This window comes from Quercus robur, chromosome 6 (assembly GCF_932294415.1).
Source record: "Quercus robur chromosome 6, dhQueRobu3.1, whole genome shotgun sequence".
Taxonomy (NCBI): domain Eukaryota; kingdom Viridiplantae; phylum Streptophyta; class Magnoliopsida; order Fagales; family Fagaceae; genus Quercus; species Quercus robur.
The window spans coordinates 22,749,907-22,775,000 of NC_065539.1; the positions used below are offsets into that span (position 1 = coordinate 22,749,907).

A 25,094-nucleotide genomic window follows, 5' to 3' on the forward strand; every position below is an offset into this window, starting at 1 on the left:
ATGAGGGGCTTTTGGGAATAGAGAAGTCTAGCAGTTAAAGGGGTGGGCAACTGGGCGTCCTGAGTCCCTTCTAGAGGAAGTTCGGTTAGTAGGAACCCGAGGACTGCTACGTTAATTAAAGCCAATCGAGAGTCCCTAGCTTTAATAACGTTCTTGGGACTTTGGAAGCACTTGGTGGACGGTGTGTACCCAAGGATGACATGAGCTGCCTTGAGTTGTCCGTCCTTGTGTAGAAATATCTCTGACCTAAGGATCCTATTCAGGTATTTGAAGTTCACCAAGTGCTTAGCGGGGGTGGTATGGTATTCGTCTGCAAAAATAAATAAGAAGAGTTGTTAGTGAAGTGAATAAACGAGGATCTATCATGTAAACAAAGGTAAGTAAAAATCCTAAGTATCACTCCAGTCCTCAAGAACCCTACCTAGTTCCCCTTCCTGGGTAGGGAAATGTATTCCATCATGCCAGCCTCCCGCGACAAGAAGAAAATCCTTGTCCATGCCTTTGCTTAAGTTAGGCAGGCAGAGATTAGTCTAACTGCGAGGACCCTACACTTCATATAATATTTGGTTTTTTCCCCCTTTCTGACAGTTGTACACCTTGTTTACATCGTGCCAGGTAAGGTTAGTCCCCCTCATACGGTTCATGGCATCCACGCACCCAAGGATCCTAAAGATGTTAGGGGAATATTGGGTCAAGGATAACCTATAGTTTATGAGGTAGTCTCAAGTTACCCTTTCCATGGGAAGTTCCATCCCGCCTTCAATAAAGGCGATCATAAGAATGACCACGGATTCGGGAGGTCTGTTTAAGACCAACCACTCACCCTCCTCACGGTGTCTAATTTCAACACTGTTGGGGATCTTATACTATGCCCTAAAAGTAGCCCTAGCCTCGGTAGTGCCCACTAACCTAGAATATCTACCCATGGAGTTTTGTGATTTGAAATGTTAAACTTATTGAAAAGAAGAAACAAGGGAGATCAACACACCTACGGATGAACACGAAAAGTGCTCCTCGGGATTTTTGTTCTTCAACTTAGATCGCTAGAATGTTCAAAATGAGCCTCAGCCAGCTCTAAGTTCTCCTTTTATAAGAGTGAAAAAGTGAGCAGCAAAATTATCGCCCATCAATAAGGGGAAATGAGGACTGTATGATCTTGATCAAACCATAGAACGTGGGGAGACAAGCAACCGCCTGACGCCATAAATGTGAGATTGTGGATTCCAAAGCGCCAAGAGCGTGCGAAAGATAGATGAAAGGATGTTAATACATGGGAACGCATGTGGCACATGCATATTTTACTTAAGAGACTAAAACTTCACTTTTGTCTCATAAACAAATAGCGAAAGCTTTAGGGGGCTATTGTGGGTACTCGAAGATTGAGGATGAAGTTGAAGGGTCGTAGCATTGACGTGGAAATGCTGTAAACCACAGGCCCAAGGAAGGAAGCCGCCTAAGGAGGAGAAGAAATGAATCATGGTGCTCTGTGGTATTTTAAGTGGGAGCTGGGATCTGAAGAGAGTGGAAGTCAATGGGCAGTAGGGAAGCTTCTGGCCTGGTGTAACCTGTTGCATCCGCATTAAATTATAGACAATAGCTTTATCAATCGCATTGATTAGGAAGTGACCTGAACAGTATATACCATAGCTAAGCAGACTCCTTCCACAATCTTCTTCAGATATGAAAGGTAACAAGTGTTAAAAAAGGAAGAAGGTTAGGTAGAAATGGATGGTGGAGATGTGATGGAGGTAGAGATATATAAGAAAAGGGGGGAGCAGTGGAAAAGGGGATTGGGAATAAGAAAGAAGAAAAGGAAAGAGAATGAAGAACATTGAGAGAAGAGAGTAAACAGTATTACTTTTTATACAGACTTAATCTTCTTAGGAGAACTTGTGGAAAGTTGGATACTCCTTTGTTTCTTAATACAAACCTTACTTTTCCTAGTTGTTGTCTTCGGGCAAACCCCTCTATTGTTGTTCATTCCCTACTCTTACAAATTCTATTGATTTGGACTAGGGTTGAAAGGCACAACCCATTACTCTAAATGGGCTTGAGCTATATATTTTTCTGGCCCTTAATTGAAATCTTGTTCAATTAGTCGTAAGTGTGACTAATGGGAAGGGAGATTGATAATATTGTCAAACATCTAGATTGCAGGTAAAGGAAATGGGAAAACCGACAGAAAACAGTACGAAAAGAATGATATGTTACATTTTGAAAACCTAATACTAATTCGTATAAATGTGTAAGCAGCACCAGTTTTCCACAGAAGCATCGGCTGCGTGCGTACAGTCCAAGAACTCAAAAAAGGCCAAAACTAAGGTTATGACCAGTCAACAGATGATTCTTCTGCTTTTCCCGTTTCCCTTTTCCTTCCCATGGACAGTCAAAAGATAAGTGGAATTGACTTAAAATATGTACTCGTGCTTCCTAGAAGTTTAACTATGAATTTCACCGTTAAAGCTAAATGAATCAAGTTGTATAATCACAGCAAACAATTAAATGTAATCATTTTTTTTTTTAACTACTCTTTTTTTGTTATTGTTGCAATTGTTAACCTATTTTATTGTGTCACACAAAAGTGAAGATATTCTATTTGCAACTTATCGCTTTATTAAGTTACAAAAAGATTGTGAAAAATTACACCTCTAAACTTGCTCGAACAAAAAGGAAATGCTTCATATAAGAATTGAAAAGAAAAGAATAGAATATCAACTACCAGTGTAACAGGAGCCAATTCCAGCTATTTGAAATTTTCAATTGGGCATAGTGGCAGGCACGATGAACCAAATTCTTATATCTTTCCATATGCTTCAGTTCACACATCAATGGCTTTTTTACTTACAACTTAGAGAAGGATTACTAGGCAGTCCTTTTGTGTGTGTGTGTGTGTGTTAATTAGTAGAATATGATTATTTTCCCTTTAACTATTCCTGGCTTTATAGCAGAAGTTCTTTGATAGTGCAACCTTAGTATTATGGTAAAGGGCAAGAGATACGACTTACTATTGACAGTAGGGATGGCAATGGGGTGGGGCGGGGCCGAAGTACCAAAGGATGGGGTCTTCATCCCCGCTCCGTATGGTTTTGTCTTGCTCCATCCCCACCCCTTAGGGCCCCGCAAAGCCCCGTTCCACCCCGTAAAACTCTACTTTTTGTTAATTTGCCCTAAAACTAGTACAATTTTTTTAATGAAACCTATTTCATTGATAAATATACTTGAAATTACAACTAAATTTATCTCATAAAATCAAATCAATTTTTAGAAAAAATTGAATAATATATCCAAGTGTTTAACAAGACAATCATTAAAAAAAAAAAAAAAAAATCTCATAGTATAACACATAACAAAATAAAGGTAGAGAACCACATTAGGTAGAATAAAATAAGTTAATATTGATATGCTTGTATAGTAAAGTTTTAAGGTATAAAAATTTTACAATTATAACCCTTAGCAATGTGGGGCGGGGCGGGGACGAGAAGGGGCAGGGCGGGATGGGTGTAAAAAGTTTAAACCCATCCCCGCTCCGGCCTATGGTGCGGGGCTAAAATCTTGCCGCATCCCCGCCCCACCACCTTTGCGAGACAGGGAAAACCTGCGCATGGTGGGTTAAGTGGGGTGGGGAAAAATTGTCATCCCTAATTGACAGTCAACAAGATAGAAACGACTGCTAAACTAAAATGTTGTCATCAATTTGGGGAAAAGAAAAAAAATTAAGTGTTTGTTTGGATAGCTTATTTTTTTGCCAACTTATTTTAACCATTCAGCTTATTTTTGCTACTATTCATGGGTTCCATTGTACTATTCTAACTAATATTTATCTTAATTTACAGTAATTTCAGCAAAAAATTTTCAATTTCAGCAAAATAAGTGGATTCCAAACATACCCTAAGTATGCAAATCTGTTATGCAAGTTTGTAACGCCAGATTTTGGAAAATTTTTATGTAAAAAGCTCGCCTATTATCAATGTTTCACATAGAAAATAAAAAACTATAAAGTGGTGAAGTTCGGGAACAATATTAAAATTTCAAAAGTTTGGTTGACAAACAAACATTTATCAATTACTTCAAGCAAATTTTATAGGTAAAATTTAGATAAAACACTTTAGATACAGTTCATTATTTCCACAATTAAATTCAAACTGATAACCATATTAAATTTATGTTATGTTTGGAAGGTTGGAGGGAGAGGAGAGTAGAGAGGAGTAGAGGGGAGGGAGTAGTGGGAAGGAGAGTAGAGGAGAATGGTTATTCTCCACCTTGTTTGGATGTTTTTAAAATTAAGTAAGGGAGAGGGGAAAAATTAGTCTTTTCATAATTTGTAATTTTGTTAATATGGTAAGGGTAAATTTGGTAATTCATTTGGTCAAACATTTCTATACTCTACTCTCCCTCCAAATCTCTCCAATTTGGGGGAATTAAAAATGAGAGGTTAGAAGTAAGTAAAACCCCTCCAAATCCCTCCCTCTCTTCCTTTAAAAAACATCCAAAGAAGGTAGTTTAACTTACTATCCCTCTCTCTACTCCCCTCTACTCTTCATCCATCCAAACAAGCTATTAATGTTATTGGTAAGGGTGTTCACCAAACCGTACCAAAACTGCCTGCAAAATGGCATAATTGCATCGCAAGTAACAGTGCACTGCATCGCATGGTGTAGTGCAGTCTGATAATAAGAAAATCACACAAATTGCACTGCATCGCACCCTCTCTATATATTAATATATTTATTTATTTTTAGTATTAAATATATTATTAATAGTTTAGTTTTCAAAAAAAAAAAAAGTTTAATAATCCTAACAAATGTTGGGTAGGAAAGTCGGTCCAAAAAAAAAAAAAAAAAACTAGTTCAATAGTTTAAAACTTAACCCAAAACAAAGAGAAAAATTAGTTTTGGATTGGGTAAAAAAAACCCAAAATTTGAAAAATATAACAACACTTATTGGAAAACATAACACTATTTGTATTTTATTAGTTAATGCAAAAATATGGTTAAATTTAATTAAAAAACCTGCAATTATAGTATTGTACAATTGCATGGAGCATCGCCCTGACACTGAGCTGGCCTATTAAATGTTTTGCACAAACCATTGATACCTGTGCTAGCCACCATCAATAACTTGTAGCCATACTCATGCCAATCATATTACCAAAACGAAAATGACATGCAATTCACAATGCCGTTTCGAAGGACCCATTGGATACACAATTTAACTTTAAAACAGTTTCATAGTTTTGTCAATTGTCATCCAAAAACAACCCATTGGATACACAATTTAACTTTAACAGTCTCATAGTTTTGTTAATTGTCATCCAAAAACAAGTTCATAGTCATTCAAAATTTTATTAGTACATGTGAATTCGAGTTAACTCAATTAACTCAATAAGTAAAATCTTTTATCATCTACTAAGAGAGACGGGGTTGAATACACCATAAACCATTTGACATATTAACTTGAAAATAAATAACAATCATCAAGACCGGATGCTAAAGGTTAAAATCCTATCATATTTATCAAAACAAAAAAAATTTGTTAGTATAAGATTACAAAAAACTTGTTAGTATAAAATTAAGACGAATACACATAATGAGACTTCATGCTTATGTTTACATTGCAATAAATTTTCTATTTGCCTACTTTCTGTCTTTCCTTTTTAATTTTTTGGGAAGAAGCCTGCTTTGCATCTTAAATCCAGCTTGTAATTGCTGGGAATGACTTCCCAATAACAGAGAGTAATTAGCATGCGGAAGTCCAGCTTTTATATCAATCAACTGAATGATAGAATCAAAAAAATCCATAACATTTAGAACTCCAAATCGAGAAGATACATAACAAAGTCCGAAGTCCACAGTGTATGAGACAAACAACACAGACATTTAAACTACACATCCCAACTTAAAGGGAATAAATTATAATTCAATACTCTTTGTAATACAGGTACTGAAGAATTTGCCCTAGAACTCATTGGAATGTAATAAAAGAATTAATGAAACCCTATAAAACAAAATAATAATGTGTCAGCCCCATGCTCTTTTGTATCTACATATCCCAAGACCAAAACTTGCATTCCCACAAATTCGTGCAATTGCATGAAAGTCTCAACCCACATAACAAATATCTCTTCTGCAACACCATAACTATACCTGGAGATTGTAGTGGCTGAGAAGCAATTAAAGCTTTATTTGTGTTTCCTACTTGTCACAATTCAACCCACAAACCTCTAACACAGGACCATCTCTCGACACAAATGGGTTGATTCGGACCCACATAAGAGTTAGGATCGAGGCCAGCAGGATAGACCAGACCAAAATAATGGTTGGCATCCGATCTTGTTTCCCTAGTAAACCCTTGAGGAAGGGGTAAAGGTGGACAATGACCCAAAAGGCAAAAAATAGCCTACCGAAAAGTGGGCCCCAAGAATCATACCCATTATTGATGGCATCTGAGATTCCAACAACCACCCCAACTATGTTTATGATCAACAAAGTTGTGGGAGGGATCAACAATGATGTCCACTTGAAGATGTACAGCTCGGAAAATTCTCCATCATCTGCCCCTTTAGAGGTAACCGTGAAGTTTGTGCTGACACCACCCAAAACCTTGAGTAGACCTTGGATAAGGGCAAAAAGATGTGATGACACACCTCCAATCACCCAGAACTGCTCATTTCTCCACCAGTCATCGATCCCAACTCCTCCCCACTGCATTTCAAGGATACCAGTTGCAGCTATAGATATGAAAAGGGCTATGAATAATAGACTCGCGTAATTGCTAATCTGTAAATACAAAGTTAAGAACCCTGAGTTAGCACAAAGATGAGTAGAAAAATAGCAATTAAACCAGCCATGAGAAAACTTAAGTTTTTATCACATAATATGTTTAAGGGGTTTAAGTGAAGTAAAAAACAAATCAGGTCAACCTTATTCATACCAAGAGTACTTTCCAATCGTTTAAATGTGAAACTGTAAGCAAATGGACTAAAATTAAGAATCACAGCCATGCATTAAGCTCTCAAGCAAAAATTTTATAACAAAATGATGCAATGTGAAACATTCATCCAAGCCCAAGGATCTTCCAAAGTGAGTTGCATAAAGTGTTTGTGCCTGACAGACAAAAGTAGATTATGATACAAACAGCATATTTTTTGCACAAGTGAGTAGCAGCCTGTACATCACTACCCAACAAGGTTTAAAGATTAAACGATTTTGAACTTGATGCTATAAGTTAATTTTTTATTCTTGAAAAACCTTGGAATCTTGGGATTGAAATTTAAATGCAACCCAAACTCCCATTATATTGTCTTAATTACACTTTTCTGACTTAACAGTTGATTGAAAAAATGGGCTTTGAGAAATGCAAAGGGGTGTTACCGCAGGAACAATAAACTGTCCAGTGAGAAGACAGATGGCTGGCAGAGTACAGTAAACGATCAAGGGAATGGATGTCCAAGGATACACAACGGAGTTTATATAGGAAAACCGTTCCAACCAATTCAAACCACCCCCATAGCCATACCAGATTGGACAATGCCTGCTCAAAAAAATCTCAACAGATCCAAGGGCCCACCGAAGAACCTGGTGTAGACGATCTGAGAGGTTGATAGGAGCTGACCCCTTGAATGCTGGCCTCTTGGGAATGCAGTACACAGACCGCCAGCCATGGCAGTGCATCTTAAATCCAGTCAATATATCTTCAGTCACAGAACCATATATCCAGCCAACCTGTTTGATGTTCAAAAATTTAGGGGGCAATATGATGACAAAAGTAGAATCTGGAGAAGAAAGGTTCTAAAAAAATTTGTAAGATCTTCACTTTTTGCTTACCTCCTTTCCCCATTCTGTTTTATCCTCATAACCACAGCTGATGACTTGGATGGCTTCTTTCAAGAGTGATGCAGGACTGACATGCTGAGGAACTCCACCATTTTCCAACAGTGTGGAGGCTACAAACACTGGAGACTGCCCATACTTCTTTTCCAATTTCATTTGTGACATATTGGATAATTTCTCAGTGTTTGGTTCTGCAATTGCAACACAGTTTAGTCTTATTGCCTTGGGATTCTTCTTAATTATATAACAATATGACACTCAAAATGGCAATCAACTCTGTTAATGAATCCTTACCATCTTTTCCCTCTTCAATATTTTCAAGTGCATGTATCTGTTTTGATGCTTCCCTGTTCTTAGGTTTCTTCTTTTTCTCCTTCTTTGTCTTCGCATTCTTCTTTCTAGAGCCACAACACAAGCAGCACCATTTTGGCCAACAGTTACAGGTTTTGCTAGGGGCCTTCTTCTTGGCAGGTGCATCAAATCCATAAAGTGCTACCCTTCTGAAAACACATCCAGTTCCGACATATATGGGTCCTTGTAACCCATCTAAGCCTTTCATGTTGATCTGTTTAAATTTGGGAAATTAGACTTCTATATGACAGAAAAGAAGTGCATATATACATGTATTAGACATACAGATATAATACCAACAAGAAGCATATACATACATCAAAGAATACAACGTTCCGATTTGAGTATCTATCATGACGATCAATCCCATCAAATCTTTGAGGAAACTGTACATAGCAAACCTTCTTCCCTGATTGGGGGTCCATCATGAAACACATGGCCTCTCTTAGTGCCTTACTATTGTTAATATAATGATCACAGTCAACGTTCAGAAGATAAGGAGCATTTGAAATAACTGCCGAGACCCGTACCTTCAGAAGTTATAAATAAACAAATATCAAAATTGCAGGCCAGCATTTATTGATAAAAAGTGCATGAAGCAAAAACCAGAAGAGCAACATAGAGGCAAAAGTATATAAATCAGAAAGATAAAACTTGAGCCTTACCAGGGCATTCATGGCTCCAGCCTTCTTATGATGGTCAAATCCTGGTCTTTTTTCACGAGAAACATAAATCAGACGAGGTAACTCGTTTCCTTCCACATCACAAACACCACTATGGCCGAGGAAAACCTGTAAAAGAAAATTTTTGTTTTTAATTGGCATACATCACACCTAATCCTGCCTCCTTTCCCCAGGGTAACTTGGGAATCACTTGAGGTACCAATCACTAGCGATGGTGGTTTTACTCAGGCCCAATAACAGTTTGACCAACAAGTCATTACTCCATGAAATCATGAAAGAAAAAATTAAGAAACACTGACAATGTGGCGTAAGGACCATCTTGGACACAAAGGTATGATAGAAAAGGCACATAATTAGCATCAAATGGCATCTCAGACAAATTTTCCATTTGTTTATGTATTTCAAAGGGAATACAAGACATGTAGCAGTTTTCAGGTTTCACATTAACAATACTGTCACCCTCTGTAAAAGAAATACCACCTCACCTGAATCATGCCAGGATGGTCCCGTACATTGTTGCCAGGCCATGGAGTCCCATCCTGCATTGTCCAGCCATCCTCGGGAACTTTTTGTGCTGTGGCTACAAGCGCATTTATTTTAACCTTAAATTCTTCATATTCTCTCTGTTCCATCAAAAAAGATGAATCAGATAATATCATTCAAGAATCATAATAAGTTACTTGTGACTTATTTTTAGACCAGATTCAAAGAAATAAGGTATACATATATTAAAAGGATTTGGTATTCTAGACATTATTTTGAAACTTAAAAATTATTTATATAAGAAACTGCACAAAGAGATGTCAATACCTTCATTGCACGTCTTTCTCTGACGAATGCTGGATGAACTTTGTTTTTCAGATAGTCTATCTTCAGTGAAAAATACCATTCTGGGGCCCTTGGCTCAATATTATATTTTTTACAGAAAGGAACCCATTTTCTTGCAAATTCTGATGTCTCGGAAAGTGCTTCAAAAGTAAGCATCGCAGCACCATCATCCGAGACATAGCAAGCGACTTTATCTACTGGATAATCAACCGCAAGAATGGAGAGAACCGTGTTTGCAGTAATTAGAGGAGGCTCTTTTGATGGATCAACTGTACTCACAAAGATGTCTACACTGGCCAACTCAGATGGCTTCCCTTCTTTTTCATACCTGAGTGTAAGTTGCAAAAGATGAGTCAACAAATCCAATATGAAAAGTTGAAATGCCAAAATCAGAGGATAAAGAATGTCTGCAGACAAGACTAGAGGTAATGATGACATATGAAAGAAGGAACTAGATAAACCATACTAGCCCATTTACCTCAGTGATAGCCGGTCAAGGTATGTTTCTCGTTCTATTGGGTACCATTTTGGGAACTGATCAAGAATCCATGATACAGCAAACCATATTTCGCATATAACTGATGTCAACCACAAGCCATATGCACTATTAACTGGATGGAGAAGTCTATAATGAAAAAACAACCCAAGGATAACAAGACGAATTATTATAATCAGTCGGTATGGATTTATTTTGCTTGAAGGAATGGGTAACTTCCTTGAAAGTGGCTGCCTGCCTTCATCCATCCTGAAAAATAAATATCAAAATTCATAAGTAGTTGAAAAAGTAAATCAATAAATGAAGAATTCATTACAGAATATAAGAAACATAAACTTATTTTCAAAATAATTTCATAAAATGATATTGTAACAGCCTCTTAATAGACTATTAATAATTTTAAGCAATCTGTCGGCACCAAGTGCCACATTTCGATTATATAAAGGTCATGCACAGAGTACTAATGCATAAAAGACACAGTAACAACCAACCCCCCCATGCCCCCCCAAAAAAAATATAAGGAATTAACGAAAGATTCATATTAGATTTTATATGTATTTACCAGAATGCAGTCCATGGACTCTAATATTAATATTATTGTAAAGGAGATTCTAGCAAGAACCTTTCTATCATATCAAGTAACGTTATTAGGTATTTAAAACAGATGTTTCTTCTCAGTAATCCTAATCAACTTTCTCCTTGGGAAAAACTCATTACATAACATAACACTTTTAGTTTTGGGTCCAAAGAGAGAACCAACACCATTGTAAACAGGAAAAACAAAAGAGTCACTTACATGGGCAAATCAGGATCATCATCTAGTTCATTTCCACCAAAGTTTCCCCCATCATTGTCTCCTTGGTGCTGTACAACCTGAAGTCTATCATTTTGCCTTTTCTTCCAGTCCTCCATCCGATCCTTCCAAGCCACACTCCCATACCCATATACTGCAATATCTTTCTTAGGAACCATTGGTCTTGGTTGCACTGTGACACAGATATCAAAAGCACTAAGCTCAATGACTAAGCTAAAATAAATTCTAAACAGCCACTAGACGAAAGATACACAATCAATTACTCAAGGAAAAATGACTTACATGGTATAGATGGATCAGGAACGGGCATTGGATGGATTCTGTTTCCATGACCCATAAATGGAGGTACAATAAGAGCATGCTGATCAGAAGAAATCTCATAATCCTATAACAACAAAAGGCGCCATTAGAAGCTGTTCATCAGATCGCATATTTCCACACATATGCACATGAAAAAGTGGAGATGCAAGGGCATGTGTGCAAGAGAAAGGGTTCAAACTGATTTACCTCCTCGCCATAGGTCAACAGAGGGATATCAGGACTAAGGGGAGATGTCTCACGTTCTGAGAATGTGGGGATTCCAGACGCATTAGAGTGATAACCACGGCCAGTGTTAAGGCGTGCAGAATGCATTGCCTCCGCAGCTTCCTGAGGCCCAAGACCATCAAGGTTTCCATAATCAAACTCATTGTCCAAATCATCAATGTCATCTTCTTCCTCGTCACCTTCAACTCTAGGACTTCCTGCAATTGACATCACAAGTTAGAAACTTTAAAATTTGGGGGAATTCAATAAATAAGCAAATAGAAAACTGCAGGACAATCTCACCTTTGAGGCGCTTGTATCTGGTTTTACACTGAGGACAAGCCTGATTGCCCTCTCTTCTCTCATATTCATAGCAAAGCCTGCACACAGGGAAAGCACATTCGTTGCAGGCAACAAAGAGCTCTCCATCCACCGTAAGCTCCACTTCATCCCCACAAATCTGACATATTTGCCCACTCAATTCTTTCACAGACTTTATCTGCAAAGACCCAGAAACCATAAACTCAGTGCTACAAGCACCTAATTACAAGAGGTGAAAAATCTAGCAACAAAATGAGGTTAATGAATCAGTGTACTTAAAGTACAATTTGCTACTTACCAGAACAAACAATAAATAAGAACAAGAAAAGTTCAGTCTGATGAATTTTATAAAATTTACATGCTCCTGAATAAGATTAAAAATTCAACTTAAGTCCAATTAGACAAGGGTGTGTCTGGTAGGGGCATTAAGCTCTTTTAGGGTCCTTAAAGCTGAAAGCAGGTTAAGGCTGAAATTTGCAGCTTATATGAAAAAAGCTATATAACTCGCTATTCATGCTTTATAAACCCGGAACTTTGAAGCACTATTTACTATAATTAGCCAAACACTCAAAACACAAGACAGCTTTTTAGTTATAAAGCTCTATATCACCACAGCTCTACTACTAAATCTCTACCGTTAAAGCTCTACTTCCTACAGACAGGCACAAATATTACCATCCTCCTTTCCAACTTTTCATAAGCTTATCAATTTTTCTAGTGGGCTTAGATTACAGTAATGTGCGTGGATCCTGAAGAATAGATTGATGAAATCTCCTATAAAGAAATTTATTTGATGTATCCATCAGTATTTCCAACATATGCAGAAATCCGGATAGCATTCCCAATTATTTCACAATCTTATAGTGCACATCTTACCTAACGGTTTCCAGAAATTTTGGAGACTAAGACAACTCAAGAAACTTGACAGTAAGAAAGGTCAAACAGTTCATCAGAATGAGAATCTTAAGTTGTTTCCAAAATAAATACCAAATTCAAAGAATTTAACCAAACGGAAAACACCCTTTAGATGAACTTATTTATTCTAACCCAGGTCCAGAAAACCAAATCAATCACCGACAAAAGCTGTAAACAGTTTTTTTATAGAAAAAGTGAACCAGAATCATAAGCATGGATACTCATATTGCATCAAAATACTACTAAGGCAAAATGTGAGCCAGAAATCCAAAACTTCACATAAGCAAAAATCACATCAGCCAAATCAGAAGCGAAGGTACTCATATTGCATCAAAAATCCACCAAAAGCCCTTTTTTTTCACATTTCTAATAACCCCCAGATTTGAACAAACAAAAAATGCAAATGGGTATTCCAAAAATTAAAAAAGAAAAAGAATGAATTTAAAAAAAAAAAAAAAAAAGCACTCTTAGCTTCTTACCTTTCCATTCTCATCTGCATTGATCAGAACGAACTCATTCCTATTGTGAGACCCAGCAACAAGCCTACCCCTTGTGTCCATCACTGATCAAACTCACCACAAAAGCACGGCTAAATCTCACACACTTCAACAAATGCTACACAAATCCAGAAAACCCAACTGAGAAATCGATCTGAAACCGAGTCTGCTTGACCCAACTCAGCCAAAAGATCTAACTTTGCCGTCCTCACCACTAGGTTCAACACCCATCAGACAAGGAGAAACCCAAATCCAACGTATAGAAAAAGCCACCAAAACCAAAAATAAAGAGAAACCCAATTGAAAAAATAAAAAAATAAATAATAAGCGGGTCTTTATTAATTTTTTTTAACAAATATATAGAGAGCAAACCAACAAAGGAAAAAAAGTCTTTGATTTTGATTCCCTAGCAAGCCAAGTCTGGTCTGCTACCTGGCTGGTTTTAATCTATTATGTGAGTGAGATACAGAAAGAGAGAGAGAGTAATGTAGGTGAGGAAATGTGGACGCGTAGAGAGTGAGACCAATTATAATCAAAAAACTCAAAAGGTAAGAGAGAGAGAGGTGGGTGGGGCCCAGAAAATGCTGGTGGCTTCTGGGATATGTACCCACCGGAGGGGTTGGTAAAAATGAATATAGAAAAGCTCTTTTCTTTTTCTTAAAAAAAAAAAAAGTTACTGTATGATTTTTTTTTTCTGCAGAGCTGAGAACTGAGAAACTGTTTTGGGTTTTGTTCGGTTTTTGTTTTTATTTCTAAATGTGGTGTGTGTGAGAGAGAGAGTGTCTGTGACTGTGTTTGGGAATCTAGTGGGTTTCTTTTGGATTTGTTGTTTTTTTGTTGGGACTTTCTGACTATCTTAACTCACGGTTTTGGTGTGTGTATGCAAAAGTAGGTGTGTTTGTGTGTACATTGAGTGAGTGAGAGAGAGAGAGAGAGAGAGTGTGTGACACTTTGGTTTGTTTGGTATTTGAGAAGAGAGAGAGAGTGACCTAAGAAGTAGGATCTGCTCACGCGGCTTAGATCATGTCTTTACTTTTCTTCACACTCACACGCTCTTTCTCATCAGTATTGTGTACTAAGATACAGTAGTACTTCAACGCGGGTATTTTTTTTTTTTTTTTTCTTTTTTACAGTTCTTCTGTGGGTGCACGCGCGCGTGTAAGTGAGTGTGTAAGATTTTTTTATATTTATTTAGTGTGTTGTATAGTTGGATTGTATTTTCTTGCCAGAAAATTTTGTTTGGGGAGTGGAGCTTTTTCTGTACTGTCTTTGTAGACTATTTGAAGTGTTGACTATTTTGTGCAATGACACATAAGCCCTCCCATTTTTGTTTTTCTGATCTGGGTCTTGGACTTTTTGATCAAACCGGAAATTATCTAAATTTTATAAGTTACCACTACCAGGAATCCAGGACTGTACACGAGAATGTTTATAAAAATTAAATTTAAAGTACTGTACACGAGAATAATCTAATTGATTATCAAAATTTTAAGATTGATTTATATTGCATTATTTAAACACAAGTCAGATTTGAGTTAATCACCAAACAATATTAAATATTTAAGTTTTGTTCTTTTTTTTTTTCCCAATAAATTTGATTTGATTTACAAGTTACTTAACTTATTCTTTCTCTTATATAATTACAACTAAATGTTTTTTCGCTTTAGTTATTTGAATGAAAAATATCCAAAATGTCATTACCAAGCCTAATGTTGTTTTGGATAGTTGAGTGGTGTGCATCAAATATCCCATCAAAAGATCCAAAGGATTCCTTAAAAAAAAAAAAAAAACCAAAGGATGTCTCTTGAGTTGTCAGAACCCATCTAAATTTTATTAAGATGTCACAATTTAATACTAATTTATGGTAAATTAATGCGTGTGTGTATATACATTGATTGTACAAACGTGTAAGAGAAAAATACAACAGATTATTTGTTGTCATCTTCATTTTTTTTTAAGAATTTTCCGTAATCTTTTAGTTTATCAAAAAATATATATCTGTAAAATCAATTATCTTTTAGGGCAATGAAATAAAAAGATCATATAAGAAATACAGCAACCCAAAATTTAATTCCAACTTCACATTTCCACTAACATGCCAAGAGACTCTTCTTTGTATAACAGGAGACAATGAAGACTCTTCATTGTCATCTTAAAATATTGACATAAATTTCTCTCTCCCTTTCATTAATTAGGAAAAAAAAAAAAAAACATGTCACATTAGAATAAATGAGATTCATAAATACTAAAGAGTTTTTAGTTTTCCATGCATGACCTATTTATCGTGTGTAAAATGTAATCACAATTTGAATCTATACAAAAATTTCAGAATTAGGACTTCTATAAATAAATAAATAAATAAAAATAAACAAACTGTCCTACTTCAGTAAGTTGATCTGTTCATGGGATTTGGCACCATTTAAAATCTTTAAGACATGTGAAGCATAGGTTGAATCATTTTAGCAGCCATAGCAAAGACCGGAGATATATGAATAGTGTGTAACTTTGTATAACTTGAGAGGTTTTACCATAAACATTGAGTTCTAATTTTTGAGCCGTCGTTATCAAGAGGTGTCAACTTTCCAACTAATACGATTAGCTTATTTTGTTTTGTTTTTGTTTTTGTTTTTTTTTTTTTAAATAATGTAATGTGTCCAGTTGTATGGTAGAGGGTAGGTTTCAAATCCTGCCTCAGATAAATGTGAACCCTTCCTTATCACCCAATTATTAAAATGGTTCCATCAAATTATATTAAATATAAAAGATAGAAGATTATCAAAAAAAAAAAAATATATATATATATATATATATATACAAGATTGAAGTGACCAATATGCAGTTATGTAAACAATTGTGGGTCTCAATTAGATTGACAATGAAATATAATATGCTTCTAGTTATGGCCTCAAGTAATTAGGAACTAGGACAAGACTTTGTAGTAGTTGTTAAAAAGCTTTGTTGAGATGTATACGTTCTCTTCTATTTAGTCTTTAAGGTACATAGAAAACCATATTTTTGGTCATTAAAAAAACCCTATACTTTGTTAGGTATGGTAAATTCTCTTGGCATGGTTAAGAGTGATTCATACCCATATCTGACTTAATAAGATTAAAAGAATGAGAAAGCTTATCACATTACAAAGCCTTTTGTTTTGTCACCATTTGAGAAAATAAGTTCTTCTAATGCCTAAACATTTTCAATAAACAAGTCTTATTGTACAATTACCAAAAAAAAAAACATTGTATATATCTTTCTTAAGCATTAAGGTAGCATGCTATAATTAGTTTATAATAAACATAGTTTCCCATCAAAAAAATAAATAAATAAATAAAAGTAGTTTCATCTAAATAAAAATAATTTATTATAATCACAATTTACCATCTTAACAAATTATTAAAAAAAAATTTACTGTTCCTTTTTTTTTTAATGAATTGAAGTTTGTACCTAATTTTTACTCAAACTCAACAAACCTCTGTTATATGAGTGACTCTTCATCTTGATTGTTGTTTTACAAATCTCTTAGGGCATGTTTAGTCGTGTTGTTTACATAACAGTTTTCATTATTTAAACAACACAACACAACACGTATTTTAACGACACATTTTTACCTGTATATATTTTTACAACACTTAAACAATGTTACTGAAACAACGTTATTAAATGACGCTTAAACTTTCTTTTTCACCTTTGTCAAATCAAGGTTACATTTTTAAGTAGGATTATGTGATTTGGTTTGAGAGCAATATTTAGGTTCCTTCTGGTGGGCTCCCACTTCACATGTCCTTTATATTTTGTCTTTGGTTGATAGTGTCAAAGTTGTATGGTTACGGTGTGCCATCATTGCCACATGGACATCAAAGTGTCGGTGGATTAATTAAAATGTGTGCTTGAATATTAAAAAAATAATTTTATTTTATTTTTCCTTTTCTTTTGGACGAATAAGAAAATATGATTATGAAAGTTTGCGTTCCTACCATAAAAAGAGAACTCTGCCTTTTGATTTGGGTTTTTAACTTCCATGATTACACCATGAATGAATACAAATTATCAATTTAATTTAATAAAAGTATACAACTTTTACTTTACACTTGGCAATCGGTAATTGGTGTAAATCCTCCAAAATGATTATCACATCAGATACGTGTTACACTAACTGGTTACAGTATTTTTTTAGCCTTTCATTAATCATTTCTTGCTACTTGATTAGCAAAAAGAAAATAAAAGAAACCTTCATGTTACTCCAGAGCCTTTGCACAACGTGAATTGTAAGAAAGGCGGCTATAATGCATGTGAAGAAGATCTAGATGCATTTTGGTACCAACCTTCTACTATAGTCAATCCAAATTTCGAGTTTATGAAAATAATTAAGACCAATTTTTAATCTAATGAAGCATACCTCACAAAAAATATGTTGGTTACTCAAAATAAAGAAGTTTTTAAATTTTCGTTTTAAAAGTATATTTTCTTTGAAAATGATTAGATTAAAAAAAAAAAACTTTTTTTTGATACATTTTAAGTGAAAAAAATGGGAATGTGAACTTAAATATTTTAATTGGAAGTACAAGAAGATGTCACCTAACCGAAACTCATTTGCAGCCCAAACACACACTTAGATTTTTTAAAATTATTTTTTATGAGACACTTAGATTGTTAGTACATCTATAATATCTAATAAATTCTTGTAATAAGATCATTTATTATAAAGATGTTAATAAAAAAATGGTATAAATTTACGTGCATTTGTTAAAAACTTGAGCATAATTTATGAAACGTTTAAACAAGGGAGTCCTGGTCAATCATCTTTGGGTATTTGTTAAAACTTCTCTCCTACCATGGTTTATTTATGATTTTAATTATGTAAGATTATCACCAAACGTAGGACCTAATTGATGCTTAGAAAGTATCACTAATAGAAACAAGACACGTGGTAGGCCATGTGCAGTTGGGGCTAGAGACAATTTTAATTAATACTAAAAAATTATAATACGTGAGGGTCAAGTGGGTCCTACCCATTTAAGTACTAGTGTACTACACTACTACCCTTATTATTTTGATGATGTGGGGTCCCTTTGAAGCTAAGCCCTTGACAAAGACTTTTGTGGAGCAGAGGAAATAGCTGGCACCCGTGTTTGCTAGGATGGAAAGTGAAGTGGAAACCCACAAGATTGCCAGAAAAATCTAGAGAAGAAATTTTTTAGGGTCGTAGAACAGGATTGTTTGGGCAGGAAATGAAAAGTAGACATGCCCGAGATTTGCGATTGCGGACAGGTTTTATAGGGTTACAGCCTAGCACCAGTTCATTCCCTAATCTATTTGTACGAATCTGTACTGTAATATAGCATATAGTCCTTTAAAGTCAGCTTCTCAAATTCAGAGTTGGGATCCAAATTTACAATTAGAGAAATGGGTTTTTGAATTCTGTGGGTCAAAAACCCAATTCTCTAATAGAAAGCCCATCTAAATTCTGCAAATAATAAAACTTACTTTTAAATGATTTATTAGTTCAATTTAAGTCTATTGGGCCCTTCTTTTTTAATTAAAAACATTTTAAAATGATTTAGGTGGAGTTTCTATAAAATTTACTAAGCACAATTGTTCAAACAAACAGACTTGCTTCGTTCTTATTGGGAATATATATCTTAGCGTGGCGTGGGTTGGAATAAGTTTTTGGTCGAAAAAATTATTTGCATAATTGTTTTGAAAGTTGACAAAACTATATTTGTATATCTAAAAAAAAAAAAAAAACAAAGACTTTAAAAGCTATACACAAAAGTGAAAAACTTTAATAACCAAACGAAAAAATTTAATTCAAGGACATAATAATTGTGCTGATATATTAGTCAAGAAGGGAATGCTGTATTTCTCAAAAAAAAAAGAAAAGAAGGGAATGCTGTAAATTGAAACTTTTGTAGTATTTCTGTGTTCCTTGTTAAAAACGTTGTCCTTCTTTTTCTTCTCTTTTTTATTATTATAAACGTTGCCCTTTGTTCGACATTGGTATTTAACTTATATTACAACTGTATAGTGGTATAATAAGTAACTCATTTTATTATTAAAAAAGGAATTGATTTGAATATGGGCTTATATAGAAATGGATCACGCAAGTCTACTCTCACACTCAAATTCACATTATACTTATGTGTCAACTTGTGATTGAATTTTAATACTTTTATGAGGGCTACCCATGGGTATTTGAGCATACTGTCAACTCAAGGGTGACTCCACATTGAAGCCAAGGTAGTCACAACCTCATAAGTAGGGTTGTCCAAGGGTCGGGTTTAGGCTCTACTCGAACTCGACTTGATCCTGGTGAGTGGCAGAATGAAAGACTTGTCGCTAACTGATAATTTCAGCGGGTCGGATTGAGTTGGTTGTTCCATGGATTGAATTGGTTTCAGACGAAATTGATAAAGGTGGCGACGATCTCAATTTCGACAAAAAATGACGAAGATCTTGCTAAATCTGGTGGAAATCTCATTAGGTCTAGCAAGATCTCTCAACAGATTAGTCGAAACTTGCCAGATTCGATGGAAAACTCACTAGATTTGAAGATATTTCACTGGATCTGATGAAAACTCACTAGAGATCTGGTGAGATTTCACCATATTTTGGTTGGGTTTTCAGTTAGGCCAGTTTGTTCGAGTGTTGGAGGAGAGAAATCGAACTCGACTCATCAGATTCAGGTTTTGAAGTTGCCAACCACCATTGCCACCAAATTAGATCGGTTTCAGTTAAGTCACTTGGGCGGGTCGGTTTGTTGAATCCCTTGGATAGCCCTAGTTGCTTAACCACCCTGACCTAAGGAAAAAATATTTATTATATATAAAATTTAAAAATTTTATGAATTTTTTTTTTATTTTTTTTATTTTTTTTTATCTTTAAAAAAAATTTGTGACAACCCAAAATTTTTTTAGGCTCAATATAATTAAATTTTGGACAAAGTTTGTTAATAAACTTAGTTATAGACTAAGGTTATAACTCTACTTAGGGTTGTCCATGGGTTGAGCAGGTCGGGTTTTTTCCCAACCCGCAACCAACTCGTAGCAGTAATGGGTTCATCGGTTCGGGTTATCAGCGGGTGGTGGTTGGTTTCGGGTGAACCCGATTATCATCGGAATGCTTCAAAACGCGGCGAGATCTCGCCAGATCTTGCTAGATCCATCCAAGATTCGGTGAGATCTCGTCGGATTCGGTGAGGTTTCTGGAAAATCGTGATGAGAAATCACTGTTTCGGCTAGATCCAATGTTTATTGTGCCAAAAATCGATGGATTTAAGTGAAAAAGTGGTCGGAATCTAAAAAAAAGTGGTCGGAATTTGGAAAAATGACTGGATTTTGAATGGACTTTGGTTCGGGTCGGTTTCACGGGTTTTGAAATTAAAAACCAAAAACCGACCCGCTGGGGTCAGGTTAGTGAGGTCGAAACCCGCGTTTGACCGCCGGAGTCGTTGGATCAGGTGGAGGTGGGTCGGACGGGTTGGGCGGGTTGCCGGCTTCCATGGACACCCTTAACTCTACTTAATTTTTTTTATTGGATATGAATTTTAACAAATCCACCATTAGATTACATTTTATTCTTATATCCTTCATACTTGCAAAATTTTAATAAGATCAAAGGCCAATAGCTATGTCCTTAATCAAATATTAAAATTTCGAGTTTTTGTCATCTAAAATTATATATTAAAAATAAGTTTATAGATTGAATAGTAAATAACATCCGATTGACATGGATTTTGACATGTGTTTTAAAAATATAAAGAAAAAAACATGCAATTTAAGGGTTAGATTTTTAAAATATGCAGTCAAGTTAATTTTGTTTAATAAGAGTTGTAATTCTAGGCTACAACTAAATATATAGCCAAACTTTAATCCCCTTAACAATATATTAGGCCCTTACAAACAAAAAGAAAATGCACAAATTTTTTTTTACTGAACTAAAATTTTGAAAGAGATGTAACTTGTAATATTGATAATGAGATTATCATGCAACTATTTCAAAATTAAAAAAAAAAAAAAAAAACTTGTAGGAGGAAATTGTAAAATTTTATGTATTTGCGTATTTTTTTTTTAGTCAATATATGAAGTTGTCTTTTTATTAGATTTTGTATAATTTAATATTTATAATGACCTCCCAAAAAAAAAAATCCTAGAACCGGTGTTGTGTCAACTTATACACTAATCACGAGTTGATATATAAATATGTTGTGGATTTTGACGTGGGAAAGGACATGTCACTAGCATCATCTACCTATACTGGATTTAAGAAAACTGAAAAAAGAAGAAATATATATCTCATGTTAACATTACCTAGAAATCCAATAAACATTCAAAAATATCAAATTTATTTTTGATACCATCACATTTTTTATAATAAAGTACAATACACTGGATTAAATTGTAGTATGTTAAAATAAAAATGATTATTACACATCTGATATTTAGTTAGAAAGACAACTCATAATATTTTGATAGGTCATGCTAATGAGTGCTCTAAGGGCATTTGTTAATAATCCATTTTAGAAAAGTTTTGACATTACTTTTATGAAAAATAAAAAAAGTTGTCAAAATATTAATTATTTTTTTCCCATAAAAACTTTTTTTAACTAGATTCTTAACAAATATCATAACGGCACTCGTTAGCCTTTTCCTATTTTGATTCCATGCTAAGCTGACCATAAAAACACGCGTAAGAATAGCTCAGCTTCTTAAAATTTATGGTCAGCCAAGCTTAAAGTCAAACAAGTGGTTGGTTCTTTAGTGTTTAGTCACATGTTGAACTGCAATTTAGCAATTAGTAAATGGGTGTGGCTTGCGTTGAGTTGAGTGTACAGCCACAATAATAAGATTCCTAAAATAAGAATATGTCGGTCATATATCATTTTTTTTTTTTTTTTTTTTTTTGAGAATAGTCATATATCCTATTCAGTTTACAAGATTCTCAGCCCCAAAAAAATTTAAAAAATCAGTGTAGAACAGTAGAAGAGCCTCACCTTTAGCAAATATATTTTGAGTTAAAGATTTTTATTTTTAAGAATATATATGACGTCAGATTATTTAAAATTTAAATAAGGTAATACAATTTTTGATGAACAAATAAGGTAGTACTAGTTTACTGAGGGAATGTGCAGAATAGCTGTTAATAGGGATTCAAAGTAGTAAGTTAGGCAACGTTTCAAAAATTTAAGAAAAATAGTATCTCGAGTTTTAGAAACTCGAGATCCATATTAAAACCCAAGTTTTATAAACTCACTTTGCGAGTGTTTGGTTGGACGATTTGGACTGAAAATGTCACATAGATCTTGAGTCTTTAAGACTCGAGTTCCATGCAAAAAAAATTTCCTCTATAGTGGTGTTTTTAAGTCCTATAGTGACGTTTTAAAGCCATATAGCGGTGTTTTCCTGCAAATTTTTTATAAGTGTGACATTCCTACCAAGTTTTGGGAGCCCTATAATAGCGTTTTTAAGCCCTATAGTGACGTTTTAAAGCCCTATAGCGGCGTTTTTCTGCAATTTATAGATATCGAGTCTTTAAAACTCGATTTCCACGTGAATTTTTTTCCGCATCAACCCCATTCACTTACAAATCGAGACTTAAGAACTCGAGTTTTATCTTGGAACTCGAGTTTTAAACACTCGAAATGCTAGTTTTCAGCATTGTTTTGAAACGTGACAACTAACTAAATTTTTTGATATTTATTGTTATTTGGAAAGGGTGTTCCTAGTTTACTAGATACTCTTTAAATTTGATTCTAAAAAAAAAAAAGAAAGATATTTTGAAACTTATAATATTTTAAGGAAGGGATTCGATGTTAGTTTTCCTTTTTTTTTTTCTTTTTTTTTCCCTCTAAAAAAATTCCTTTTCAAATTTATTTTTTGTAAGGAATAATTCCTTTTTAAATTTATTGCATCATATGAATACAAATTTACAACGATGAATTTTTACTCCAATTAAAAAACAGCTTATTAGAAACATATTGCTTAGAGTAATACGTTAGGGCCAAACCATATAATTTTCCTTACTTCCACTCTCTCATTTTCTCTTTAAATATATATTTTTTCTTAAATTAATTTTAACACAGTATCAAGTCACTTGTCTTTAACCTTCACTAAATTTCAAGAAGTCCATCGCCAACCATCACTTGAATCAACAATTGATTGCATTTGACCACCGTAGGCCGCCGTTGAATAACTACTATTTTCTTATGGACAGCACACTTTCCTACTATATTTATCGTGTAAAATTTTGATTTTGGGATCCATTTATCTATTTGAGGCTCCAAAGTAGGGGTGGTGTTACTAATGCTTCAAGTGGCTCCAAAGTAGGGGCGGCATTACTAATGCTTCAAGGGATTCATTTGAACCCCTTGACATTATATGAAAAATTATATGTATACAATATTATTTTATTAATTTAATTTACTTTTAAAATTATTTTTGCCTATCCTAACTTAATGAACCCCCAAACTTTATATAAAAAAAATTACATGTATACAATATTATTTTTTTAGTTTAATTTACTTTTAAAAATATTTTTGCGCATCCTGACTTAAATCTTACACACTTTGACATAAATCAGTTCAACCCAAAACTAAACAACACAAATCAAACCAGCCAAAAACCAACCAGTAACATAAATCACAAATTTCTTTCATGAATCTCTTTTCTCTATCTGACCGTTGTGAGTTGTAAGGGTATATATTTTTATTATAAATTTATATATTATTTGTGTAATTGCGTGTCTATACTGATTGTGTGCATTATTTATTTTTGTTACAATGTTATTTGTGTGAATGTTTGCATGTATAATAAAATATAATATAACTTTATATAATTTAATAATTAGGAAATATAGAGGGTTTGTTATATGGGTGTGTATTGTTATCATGTTATAATAACATTTTGTTATAAATTTAGTGATTAAAAAAAAAGTTAGTGATTCTTCAAATATTTGATTGGTTAAGTAGATGCGTAGTGTATTATTTATATATGAATGAATATGTGTGCCTCTTTGGGTCAATAATTAATACAATGCACGTGGGTTAAGTTTTGTCATTTAGTTTAAAATATTTTTATAAAAACAATGACAAATTGGTAATGACAATTACATAAAATTCAAAATGTTATACAAACTTTACAAAATAAAATGGTTACATCTACCCACATTGACAATAGATAATAGAAACTCATAATGATGTCAAAATATGAAAACTTGTAAAAGGAAATAATAAAATGTCATGTATTCATATGATTTTTTTTTTGTCAATAACTCGATATATTCAAGTTCTTTTTTATATTAAATTTTGTTTAATTTAAGTTTCTTAATTACCCCTTAAAAAGAAATTATGGAGCCACCACTGCTCCAAAGTTACACCACAACTCATTCTTTTGGGGGTTCAATATATGCAAAATTCATTAACTTGCTTACATGCTTCATCATGACATGGTCTTCCTGCCAAACTATACAGTTCTCCTTACTTCCTCTCCTCTTTTTTTTTTTTTTTTTTTTTCACTAAATATTTTATTTTCTTACTTTAATTTTAATATGAGGGATATATAAACTATATAAATGTCATAAGCAAATTAATTATGCCAAAAATATCACATTCAATCTAGAATGACATAATCAATATTTTAAGGTGGCATCTATCAAATCTTCACATCATTTGTGCTTGCATTATCATTCTGGAAAAGAAAAACTCATGAATTTGAATTGTCACGCCTCTTTATCACAAATTAAACTTAGGTACGAAAGCAATTATAGCTACTGGTCTGTTAGGATAATTAATATTTTCTCAGTTATTAGCACCAAATCAATAACTTTTATTGTCAGACCATA

General features: G+C 34.2%; 1 protein-coding gene across 1 annotated transcript; it reads right to left on the reverse strand.

Annotated features, from left to right (window-relative positions):
• Nucleotides 1–5,776: 5,776 nt before the first annotated feature.
• LOC126733297 (cellulose synthase A catalytic subunit 2 [UDP-forming]-like) lies at nucleotides 5,777–13,789 on the reverse strand. The gene is made up of 14 exons (XM_050436532.1): nucleotides 13,242–13,789; nucleotides 11,830–12,025; nucleotides 11,509–11,744; nucleotides 11,284–11,386; nucleotides 10,984–11,173; nucleotides 10,170–10,436; nucleotides 9,674–10,019; nucleotides 9,349–9,486; nucleotides 8,846–8,971; nucleotides 8,498–8,710; nucleotides 8,124–8,394; nucleotides 7,824–8,020; nucleotides 7,371–7,721; nucleotides 5,777–6,776 (listed from the first exon to the last, which is right to left on the reverse strand). The coding sequence occupies exons 1-14, from the start codon at nucleotides 13,320–13,322 to the stop codon at nucleotides 6,192–6,194; spliced, it is 3,300 nt and encodes a 1,099-aa protein (XP_050292489.1). The 5' UTR covers nucleotides 13,323–13,789; the 3' UTR covers nucleotides 5,777–6,191.
• Between the last annotated feature and the right edge of the window lie 11,305 nt (nucleotides 13,790–25,094).

Bases quoted from the DNA above. Each gene is read 5' to 3' on its own strand.
- LOC126733297 (XM_050436532.1), bottom strand. From the start codon at position 13,322: ATGGACACAAGGGGTAGGCTTGTTGCTGGGTCTCACAATAGGAATGAG. The intron at 11,745-11,829 runs GTGAGATTGTCC...TGTCAATTGCAG, and splicing joins CAGATACAAGCGCCTCAAAG to GAAGTCCTAGAGTTGAAGGT. The intron at 8,021-8,123 runs GTAAGGATTCAT...TTGCAATTGCAG, and splicing joins TATTGAAGAGGGAAAAGATG to AACCAAACACTGAGAAATTA.